This window comes from Salminus brasiliensis, chromosome 18, assembly GCF_030463535.1.
Source record: "Salminus brasiliensis chromosome 18, fSalBra1.hap2, whole genome shotgun sequence".
NCBI lineage: Eukaryota > Metazoa > Chordata > Actinopteri > Characiformes > Bryconidae > Salminus > Salminus brasiliensis.
The window spans coordinates 4094982-4107431 of NC_132895.1; the positions used below are offsets into that span (position 1 = coordinate 4094982).

Here is a 12450-nt window from a genome sequence, read left to right on the forward strand (position 1 = left end):
ATACATAATTATTAGTAATATTAAATTGTATCATATTAAATGTCCAAATATGTACAAACACAGGTCCTAATGAATAAATATGAACGCATGGTGAATACATTCTGAATATTGAACAACAAAAAGAACTTAATAAACCCTAAATAATAATTTTATAATAATAGATTTGTGTTCAAATCAAGTGTTACCATGTCTATTAATGTCATACATATTAATGTAATTTTTTAGTCCCTTATTACATTATTAGGCATTACTTGAAAGACCTGATAGAAGTACCAAAACATTTTTGTCACGACCTTGCAAGGGCATTTTTACTAGTAATTTAATATCTTATTACATTATTAAGTATTAAAATACTGGCAAAAATACCATTCCTTTAACAGTCAAGACACTGTAATGGCATATTTTACCCATAATTTTACCAGTAATTTAATATGTAATAAGGCATTAAATTACTGGTAAAAATATCATCACACTAATGGTCAAGACCCTGTAATTGGATTTTTATAAGTAATTGAATCTCTTATTACATTATTAGATATTAAATTACTGGTACAAATACTGGTAAAAATACCCAACAGTCAACTGTACCTGCATTTTCAGTGCAGTAAATTCAAGTAATTTAGTATGTAATAATATAACAAGACCATTAGTGTAATGGTATTTTTACCAGTAAAGTAAAACCTAATAATGTAATAAGGAATTAAATTATTGGAAAAATGCCTTTACAGGGTCTTGACCATTAGTGTAATGGTATTTTTACCAGTAATTTAATGCCAAGACCCTGTAATGGCATTTTTACAAGTAATTGAATCTCTTATTACATTATTCAATATTAAATTACTGGTACAAAAAAATACCCTTCCTTTACCAGTGAAGACCCTGTAATGACATTTTTACCAGTAATTTTATATGCAATAATGTAATAAGGCATTAAATTACTGGTAAAAATACCATTACATTAATGGTCAGGACCCTGTAATTGTATCCTGTTTAATATTATATGGTTTTAATAGGAGTTATATGCAAGGCTGTTCTACATTTCTGGGATTATAAAATTCTAATAATATAAAGCACAACTCTTCATCACATTCCCTGCAATATTATCCAGTTACAAACCTGTTAATGTTTTAATCACATGCTGTGGGACGATGGCCCTGTTTGCTTAGCCAGCCGCCTCAATGGCAAACCCCCGCTCTCAGCTCGAGAGGAATTCTCACTTGGCTGCTTGGCTAACAGCGCTCTTCAGATACCATAAGCACTCACACTAACACTGCAGTGCAGAAGCAGGTCATTAAGCACTTAGGCTCTTACCGAAGGTGCGCCCGCTGATGGTGCACTTCTTGAAGGCCATGATGTTCTGTGTAAGAGTGCCCGTCTTGTCGGAGAAGATGTACTCGATCTGGCCGAGCTGCTCGTTCAGAGTGGTGGTGCGAGCCTTGGCTGGAGTGTCCTTCTCAGAGAAATACATCTGCAGATCCCAGTTAATGAACTTACTCTGGCCCAGCCTAATTACCTCCACACTGTGGGAAAGACAGAGAGATGCTATAGTCAACCAGTTGCGTGTGAAGTCCAATTCCAACTGGGGGGGGTTTATACCCCTCTACTAGCCCACGTCTGGCATTAGGCAGCATGGTGCCCATAGGCTCATCATGTTTACTATCTGCTCCAGAGAGTCCTAATCAATTGGCAGTACATCTCTACAGAGACTAGACAAGCTGTGTATGTGCATTTGCACATCTGTGTCAGCAATGAGTGCAGCTTAAACCACCCGAATGCATTTATTAGAATAGGTGTCCACAAACATTTGACAAATGACGTGTTTATACCCACCAAAATATACACTAGAGAGGCTAAGGGGGTCTCACCTGACATAGAGCGAGATGGGCACCATGGTGTTGAGGACGATGATGTAGCCCCAGAAGCTGAGGAAGCCTCTGTAGGAGGCCGTCTGGTTTTTGCCGTCGTACAGATACCAAGCCTGGCTCCCGATCTGCTCGTACCAGAACGTGTGTCCGATCGCCAGGCCAGCGCACACCAGGATCAGCAGCACAAAGATCTGACCACAGCCGAGACAACAGAGTCCGGTCAGATTCCCCGTGTTAGTCGAGTTAAACGGCATCACTACTGATCTCAATAGAAGATCAGCTCAGGGTCACCTAACATTTAATAGGGTCACTTCTTCTACTGTTCCCTATATACATTATACGGACAAAAGTATTGGGACACCTGCTCATTCAGTTTCTTCTAAAAATCAAGGCTATTGTAAAGAGTTTGGAGTGGCTGTCTGCATATATGTGGACACAGGGTGTGCTTTAATATATATACATTTTAAGAAACTGAAAGTGTAATGTGCCGTTTAGGGTTAATGCTAACTTACAGTGTACACCATGTAGTTCATTAGGAAGTCTATCTTTGTGCGTTTGAACCTGGTCTTCCCACCATTCCTCATAATCTTAGTGTCAGCTCCTGCAGAAAGACAGAAAAAGAGAGAGAGACTCAGACGGTTACGTTGATGTTGATGTTGATGTTGATGTGTGTGTGTGTGTGTGTGTGTGTGTGTGTGTGTGCATGAGAGTTCTGTAACCTGCGAAGATGACGAGTCCCCGGCACTCCTCTGTGTTGCGGACCTTGCAGCCTCTGAGCAGCATGTTGTCCAGGTCCAGCGGATACACATCCCTCATCCAGTTCATGGTGCCCGTGAACTTATCCAGCCGGTTGTTCGGCTCCTCACACGTAATCATAGCTGAGAGACAAGAGGGGGGGGGTAAGCTGGGGGGCAAGAGCTGACCCTACTTTTGCTGGAGTAACTGTCTCTACTGTCCAGGGAAGAGTAGCTGAAAGTAGCTGAAGGCATTCATTGGAAGGGGTGTCCACAAATATTGGGACACATAGTGGATTCTGTACCCCGGACATTTACATAAACCCCTCACACTAAAGCCTTTCGAGGTTAAATGCAGCAGCTACTATGGAACATGGGAGCAAAGCTAAAAGCTATCCAGCATATTTCTTCACCTAAATATCTGAAGTTTCACGTCCCCGACATCATATTCCAGTCTCCACACACACGCACAGACACACACACTTCTGAACAGTAGCGTACGATCAACACCTGAAATCAGAGACAAATCTCTTCCATTCAACTCATATTTACCATCAAACCTGGCCAGCTGACTCTCCTCCTGCAGTCTCTCGTGAGTGACCTTCAGCCCCATCTTAAACTTCAGATTAGTCTCTCTGGAAAAAAGAAAAAAAGAAAACCAAAAAACATGATTTTTTTTTTATTTTAGATTTATTTATGTTATTAATATTGTATGCATTTTTTGTTATATTAGTACTTTAAAAAGTGGCATTGAGGGTTTGTTAATTGAATTGAATGTTATTTAATTTAATATTTTATTTAATTTAGTTTAATGTATTTTATTTAATTTTATTAAATTACATTTAATTATATTTCATTAAATGTCACGTAATTTAATAATATAATTACATTTTTTCATGATAATCATTACATGAATTCTTTCCAACTGATTTATTCCGTCTTTATTCCAATGGAATATTCCCCGGACGGCGCGGTCTAAGGCAGAAAGGTCACTGCTGTTTCTGGATCTGTAAAACCACGTAAAACCCAGAGCCAATATTGACTGAAGAGGATCCTCATCCTGTACAGCTCACCACGAGACGTGGCAATGAAATACTATCAGCCGGGAAAACACAGCCCTTTTAAAGAGGATGGGAAAAGAGCAGTGATGTGTGTGTATTTATGTATGTATGTGTGTGTGTGTGTGTATATATGTGTGTGTGTGTGTGTGTGTATATATGTATGTGTATATATATATATGTGTGTGTGTGTGTATATATGTATGTGTGTGTATATATATATATATGTGTGTGTGTGCGCGGTGTTGGGTTTTGCTGAGCTTAAAAAACACCCACAAATCAGACATTAGTCCATTACGTCAGAACAGTTCCATGCAGCGTTTTCAGCCTGGCTGAAGTGAAAACAGCTTAAACCCAGCACCCACTTAGAGCCCTGGGTTACTGAAGACAGGGCTGAGGGTTCGAAACCCAAGTTCACTAAAGCTGCCACTGTCGGGCCCTTGAGCAAAGTCATTAACTAGGGATGCACGGATACCACTTTCACTTTTTCCTTCCCGATGCCAGATTTGAGTATCTGCCGATACAGAGTACCAATACCGGCTCTAAACCCTGATATTTACAGTGTTCCAGTGAGTGGGTGGGTCAGTGAGTGGGTGAGTGAGTGGGTCAGTGAGTGAGTGGGTCAGTGAGTGGGTGAGTGAGTGGGTGGGGGAGTGGATGAATAAGTGAGTGGGTGGGTGGGTCAGTGAGTGGGTGGGTCAGTGAGTGGATGGATGAGTGGTTGAGTGGGGGAGTGGGTCAGTGGGTGGGTGAGTGGGTGAGTGGGTGAGTGGTTGAGTGGTTGAGTGGGGGAGTGGATGTGTAAGGGAGTGAGTGGGTGGGTCAGTGAGTGAGTGGGGGAGTGGGTGGGTCAGTGAGTGGGTGGGTGGTTCAGTGAGTGGGTGGGTCAGTGGGTGGATGGATGAGTGAGTGGGTGGGTGGGTGAGTGAGTGGGTGGGGGAGTGGATGTGTAAGGGAGTGGGTGGGTGGGTCAGTGAGTGGGTGGGTCAGTGAGGGGGTGAGTAGGTGGGTGGATGAGTGAGTGAGTGGGGAAGTGGATGAGTGAGTGAGTGATTGGGTGGGTCAGTGAGTGGGTGGGTCAGTGAGTGGGTGGGTGGATGAGTGAGTGAGTGGGGAAGTGGATGAGTGAGTGAGTGATTGGGTGGGTCAGTGAGTGGGTGGGTGAGTGAGTGGGTGGCTGGGTCAGTGAGTGGGTGGCTGGGTCAGTGAGTAGGTGGGTCAGTGAGTGGGTGGGTCAGTGAGTGGGTGGGTCAGTGAGTGGGTGGCTGGGTCAGTGAGTGGGTGGGTCAGTGAGTGGGTGGGTCAGTGAGTGGGTGGGTCAGTGAGTGGGTGGCTGGGTCAGTGAGTAGGTGGGTCAGTGAGTGGGTGGGTCAGTGAGTAGGTGGGTGGGACAGTGAGTGGGTGGGTGGGACAGTGAGTGGGTGGGACAGTGAGTGGGTGGCTGGGTCAGTGAGTGGGTGGGTCAGTGAGTGGGTGGGTCATCATCGCAATATGCATACTGTCAGTGTCGCGGTCCTGCAAAAACCTTGCATCTCCAAAACGGCAACTTTAGAGGAAAAGGCAAAAACCTTCTTAACTTTCAATGGACGTCGATGTAAAATGAGTTTGACTCCAAGTCATTTTGGCGCGTTTCTATTGGTCGGTTCATTAGGAAATTCTTATACAATATGAAGAACAAGTGATGAGTGAATTTTTATACACATCATATTTCACTAATGGGAAAGATAATAAACAAAACAAAAACCTCTTACCCATCGAGTTCAGCCGTCTCTACGTAACACAGGCTGTTTGGGTCAGTGGTGGACAACAGCAGGATGTCAGCCTGCATGAGACAAAACAGGAAACACTAATTACCTTAGAAATCCTCATTAATTAAACACAATCACAATTAAACCACAAATTAAATGAAAGAAAGGTGAAAATAAATTACACCTGAAATTAAGACGTAAAAAAAAACAACCCTAGAGAACACAGCTCCCCCCGAAACCCCAAACCCTCAGCCTCAGCAACACGAGGAGCGCTTACAGGGATGAAGTCGTTTTTCCTCAGCCGGACCACATCTCCAACTTGAATGTCCATCCACTTGGCCTCCTGAAACCTGCAGCACAGTCATGGCGGTGTGAGTATGTGGATGGACGCACAGAGAAATAAATGACAGCTACACCCCAAAAACTACGAACACACAGCACTACCTATAATAAAGCCCAGCGCTTCAGTTCTGCAACCTGATTGGCTGAGCAAAGTCATTCCAAAATACTGAGCATCAACTGAACTGAATTCTCGCACCTATCATTGTTCATGGAACATTGATCTAGACATGAGGCACATTTACAGAAATAACTTTATTATTATTATTAGTAGTAGTAGTAGTATAGTATAATTATTATTATTTTATTATTTTTAAAGGGTTATTTTTTGTTTTAACATAAGTTACCCAAATGGATGGATAATGTCTGATAATGACTATTCTGTTGCTTTGCAACCGTCACCTACTGTTTGAAGGAAAAACTGATTATTGTAATTACTGACTGAACATTATTGTGTCATACTGAAGATTCTCGCGGTTCTATAGTGCAGCACCTAACACAACCATAACACAACCCTAACACAACCCTAACACTACCCTAACACTACCCTAACACTACCCTAACACTAGCATAACACAACACTGACACTACCATAACACAACACTACCCTGACACTACCATAACAACACAACACTAACACTACCATAACACAACACTACCCTGACACTACCATAACAACACAACACTAACACTACCATAACACAACACTACCCTGACACTACCATAACACAACACTGACACTACCATAACAACACAACACTAACACTACCATAACACAACACTACCCTGACACTACCATAACACAACACTAACACTACCATAACACAACACTAACACTACCATAACACTACCCTGACACTACCATAACACAACACTAGCACTATCATAACACAACACTAGCACTATCATAACACAACACTAGCACTAGCATAACACAACACTAGCACTAGCATAACACAACACTAACACTACCATAACACAACACTAACACTAGCATAACACTACCCTGACACTAGCATAACACAACACTGACACTACCATAACACAACACTGACACTAGCATAACACTACCCTGACACTACCATAACACAACACTGACACTAGCATAACACTACACTGACACTACCATAACACTACCCTGACACTACCATAACACAACACTGACACTACCATAACACTACCCTGACACTACCATAACACAACACTGACACTACCATAACACAACACTAACACTACCATAACACTACCCTGACACTAGCATAACACAACACTGACACTAGCATAACACTACCCTGACACTAGCATAACACTACCCTGACACTACCATAACACTACCCTGACACTACCCTGACACTAGCATAACACTACCCTGACACTAGCATAACACAACACTGACACTAGCATAACACAACACTGACACTACCATAACACAACACTGACACTAGCATAACACAACACTGACACTAGCATAACACAACACTAGCACTACCATAACACAACACTGACACTACCATAACACAACACTAACACTAGCATAACACAACACTAGCACTACCATAACACAACACTAACACTACCATAACACAACACTAACACTACCATAACACAACACTAACACTACCATAACACAACACTGACACTACCATAACACAACACTAACACTAGCATAACACAACACTAGCACTACCATAACACAACACTAACACTACCATAACACAACACTAACACTACCATAACACAACACTAGCACTACCATAACACAACACTAACACTACCATAACACAACACTAGCACTACCATAACACAACACTGACACTACCATAACACAACACTAGCACTACCATAACACAACACTAGCACTACCATAACACAACACTACCCCGAAACTACCATAACACGGCACTGACACGGCACTGACACTACCATGACACAACCATAACACTACAGTTTTGAAGACTGTTCAGGAAGTGTAGTTTTCCTCAGTATCCCAGCGACCCAGATCAGATTCAGCCTCACTGTCAGGGAGAGGAGAACAGAAGGCGGTTTACTAAACACTGCCTCACTCTTTCACCCACCTGCCATCAAGAAGCACCTCACACTTCCTGTTGTTGATTTCCTTGTCCATCCTGTGCCGAGCCTGCGAGCAAACAGAAGATCATGAAATTCTCCAGAGCTCAAAAAAATCAATTCATTCATTAAAACAAACAAACAAAAAAAAACCCTTAGTTTTCCTCTTTTTGAAGTCATTTGGAAACAACATACTGTTCAATGCACCACAAAGCACCACAAAGCGCCACAGGCGGTCATTCCTACCCGTAGCCATCAAACTCCTCCCATAGTGTGTGACACTATGGTTCAGCTGTGCAATACTGAAATTGTACTGTTCACATGTGCAATAATAATAATAATAATAATAATAATAATAATAGCACTGTAAGTCAATTGAATGTGTGTAATAACTGGTGCAATAATTTTCCATATTTATTATCAGTTATTACCAATACGCCACTTTACTAAATTCATATAATTCATACACATGTTCATATTAATTAATTTTTTCTTTGTTTTATTTTAGTGTGTTTATTTCTGATTCTGATTTTATTCAAGTTTATTGTGAGAAATAACACAGACAGTAACATATCGACACTGTCCTGCAAAAACCTTGTATCTTTGCACTTGTTTTTGTGAATCTGGTGGTGTTTTCTTTTTTTATATTGTATCAGAATTTCATGACGAATGGACCAATAGAAATGCTCCAAAATAATGTAAAATCCTTTACACTGTCTTCCATTGAAAGGTTGTATACCTGTTAAGCTGACTTTTTGGAGCAAAGGTTTTTGACACTGATGATCTACTGTCTCTACTGATTATCACGTAAAACTTCACCAGGCAACACTTCCCATATTACACATCTCACCCAGCACACAAAGAGCTTATTTATGGACTAACAAGAGGAATGGAGTGTGCTAGATTACACTACGTGGACAAAAGTATTGGGACACCTGCGCATTCCTTGTTTCTTCTGAAAGTAAGGGCATTAAAAAAAAGTTCCTGCTTTTGCTGGAGTTACTGTCTCCACTGTCCAGGGAAGAAGAGTTTTGTGGCAGTAGATTAGCAATACATCAATTAGTCACGTTAATAATAACAATAATAATAATATTAATATTAAAATTAAGATTAAATTAATAATAAAGCAACACTAAATCTCTTTACTGTAAGACCAGGAGGATTCCACCTATTCCACTTTTTTCTGCTTCGTGGTTTTAAGACACAAATACAGCAGAGGTCAACTCACCAAGTCATCCACCAAGTCTTTGACAGCAGTGATGCCAAGCACCAGCACTAGGGGCACCAGAGTAGTGTACCAGGGCAGCGTGGAGATTTGTGGGATGATCTAATTAACAGGAAAAACACAGATAACACAAATCAAAGAAATGGACAACATTATTATTTATATATATATATATATATATATATATATATATATATATATATATATATATATAAAAATTTCCCTGTAGTGAGGAAACCAAAGGCAGCATGCTCAAACCTCTCTAAACGCAAGTTACTAAGAACTTGAACAGCCCAAAACATCATAAACATGCAATTTTACCCAATATTACTATATTGGGAATATTATTGTTAATGGGCTCATAGTTGTAAACTCTAAACAGCAGCTCATGTTCCATATATAGACTCTATGCATAATAAAAGAAGTGTGCCCCCCCCACCCCCCACCAATATTGGTACCAATACAGGTATTTAAGGAGGTCCAGAACATACCTGTAAGATGAGCAGGGCGAGGAAGTAAAGGTTGGCTGCTCTCTTAAACTGCTCATACAGGTTCAGAGGGAGGAAGGTGAAGACATTGTACTTGTAGGTCTTGATGGCATTTCCCTAAAATGTAAATAAACAAAATAATCAATCAATATATATATATACACATATATGCAGGTTAGGTTTGAGGGTTCAAATTGGTTCGAATCCCGAGTCACGCTGCCTGCCATCAGCAGCCGGAGCCGTATAGAGCACAATTGGCCCTAAATCAATAAATAAGGATGACGATTTGGATCAATGGATGAATGAATGAATGAATGAATGAATCGGGGCTAACCAACCACCAATAAGAGCAGTTCCTGCCTCAGCTACTCATGAATCATGAATTTAGTGCTTTTACTTCGTGTCAGACATTTAAGCAGTCCTACTGAACAGGAGCTGAGTCACAGTGATGGGCTGACAGCATGATCAGCATGACTCGCTGCTACAGGAGATGACTGAAATTGTAAAAGGTGCATCTGATCAGGAAAGGGATACAGAATCAGTTCAAGAACTACAGCAAATCACGTCTTTAAATAATACACTGTCCTTTCACTGCAAAACTTAGTGTACTAGGTGTACTCTACTGCAATCTACTGTACTGTCTGAACTTTTACACTAAAGTACTATAAAACGTTCTGTAAAACAGTGCCAGCCCCTGGTATGAATAAATCGGGATGACTCAGTGGATAGATCAATGGATGGATGAATGAATCAGACCACAAATCAGAGCAGTTTCTGCCTCGGCTATCGGCCTTGCTCCCCTATGCTGAGGAGCTGCCCACCACTCCGGGAGTGTGTGTGCTCAACGCCCTTAATGTGCAAAGGCTGTAGTGCTGTGCAATGGCTATGTATAAAAAAAGGTTCTAGACACTAGACGTTCTAGTGTAGGTATGAGCTAGAGAAGCACAAGTATGGGCCCATAAAGTGGCTCTTATTGTTTAAAGGGTTTAAAAGACTTGATGAAGAACCATTTAAGAACCTCTATTATTAAGATCATAGACAATATCAGAGGTTACGTCAACTTAAGCCAAGTAAAAATTCAGGGCAAATGACTAATTAACCCCTTAGAGCCTGTATGTTGAGGTTTGAGGACTATACTGCTGTAACAATTAACATAAGTTTCATAGGCCCTAAAATAGAACCTTGTGGGACTCCAGATGATATGCTAAAACAAACAGCAGCCAAGTAATTCACAATAGTCTCTGCATTAGGATTAACATTTAAGGCATTTAGCAGACGCTCTTCTCCAGAGCGACTTACAAAAGTGCTTTGCTATTTACCCAAGAAAAACCTCAGCTAGTTTATAAAGACTAATAATTCAAAGATCCTCTAATCTTAGACTCTACTAAACACCAGTCAATAAGGAGACCATAGTACTCTTCTCTTCGCCTGAGTACTCTCAGAAGAGGAGGGTCTTCAGTCTGGGTTTGAAGACAGCGAGTGTTGGACTCTGCTGTTCGGACACCCAGGGGAAGTTTGTTCCTCCACTTCGGTGCAGGACAGAAAAAAGTCTGGACGCTCGTCTTCCTGGATCTTAAAGGATGGTGGGTCGAGCCGAGCCATGCTTAAAGCTGGAAGGGCTCTCGGTGCGGATTGGCTTTTGACCATCGCCATCAAGTACGGAGAGGCTGGCTGGTCCAGTCTTGGCTTTGTAGGCCAGAGTCAGGGGTCTGAATCTGATGACCTGGGCAGTGGCTACAGGAAGCTACAGTGAAGAGAGACCGCAGCAGAGGAGAGACATGGCTCTAGAGAGGAAGGGTGGAATTCTCTGGATGTTGTACAGGATTAAAACCTGAATAATAAACCTTGAGTGTCCTCTGGGTCAGAACAGACAGCTAACCCAAACAGTTACACTTAACCAAATCAGTATGTCCCGGGTTTGTCGCACGAGTTAGCTAGACATGTTCAGAGAGCTGCGCTTCAACAGACCGCAGATCCTGATAAGAGATAAATAGCAGGATGACGTGGGCCTGTAGCTCTCTCACCGACGACTGTCTCCACCTCAGAGATTGCAGCGTCACACTCGCCACCTACGAGCAGGAAGAGCAGGTAAGGAGCGTGACGACTGACTCCATGTAACTGAGCTTCTCAAAAAAATGGCACCGAAGCCTAGGTAACCTCTGCTGTTATTACCACACTGACCCACTTCCAACAAAGCAGGCTCACCCTCCACCTTCCAGCTGGGGACGAAGGAAAACCACACTCTAACAAAGCAGGCCTGTAACGGAAACACCGCTTTACTTCAGCTCTGGTGAACCTGACCGGACAATTAGCGAGGAAATATCCAATGGCTTGGTTTAGGAAACGCATCCTTGGGGGTTGGAAAGTAAGAAAGGGGCAAGCGAGGCCATCAGGGATAGCTGATCTGATTGGTGTGGCGCAACAGATAGCACCACTACCTGCCAGTGAGCTATTAGACCATGTGGGAGACCGGGGTTCGATTCCCGGTCTGGGTGACTGTGCTGTGCTACACCAATAAGAGTCCCTGGGCAAGACTCCTAACACTACATTGGCCCACCTCTGTAATACGAGTACCCTTGTAAGTCATCTAAATGTCAGCTAAATGCCATAAATGTATGGAAATGATCTTAATCTTGCTTATTTAGTATATGTGGTCTATTAATTAGAACAGGTATCGGTATTAGAACCCAACTGGTACTGGTTTTTCAGTACTTTACTCTCTCTGTAATAACCCAACAACAACCAGGCAAGCGTAGTTTTGCTGGACCGCCATTGGCTGCTTTATTTCGGCAGCGGTATTTCAGTACGTAAGAAGGACCTTGCTCAAAGGCCAACAGTGGCAGTGTGCCGAGCCCATGTATTGAACCCACAACCCTGTCATCAATAGCCTGGTGCTCCAACCGCTGAGCCACCACTGCCCCACCTG

At 42.1% G+C, this 12450-nt stretch overlaps 1 protein-coding gene across 1 annotated transcript in view; it reads right to left on the bottom strand.

Annotated features, from left to right (window-relative positions):
• atp8b1 (ATPase phospholipid transporting 8B1) overlaps positions 1-12450 on the bottom strand; it is a 48019-nt gene that overhangs the window by 14045 nt on the left and 21524 nt on the right. The window contains exons 4-13 of the mRNA XM_072662814.1: positions 9528-9641; positions 9040-9138; positions 7820-7881; positions 5683-5755; positions 5409-5479; positions 3152-3234; positions 2585-2743; positions 2378-2466; positions 1866-2056; positions 1312-1520 (exon numbers count right to left, since the gene is read on the bottom strand). Of these exons, the coding sequence (XP_072518915.1) occupies positions 1312-1520; positions 1866-2056; positions 2378-2466; positions 2585-2743; positions 3152-3234; positions 5409-5479; positions 5683-5755; positions 7820-7881; positions 9040-9138; positions 9528-9641 (1150 nt within the window). The remainder of the gene's footprint in view (positions 1-1311; positions 1521-1865; positions 2057-2377; positions 2467-2584; positions 2744-3151; positions 3235-5408; positions 5480-5682; positions 5756-7819; positions 7882-9039; positions 9139-9527; positions 9642-12450) is intronic.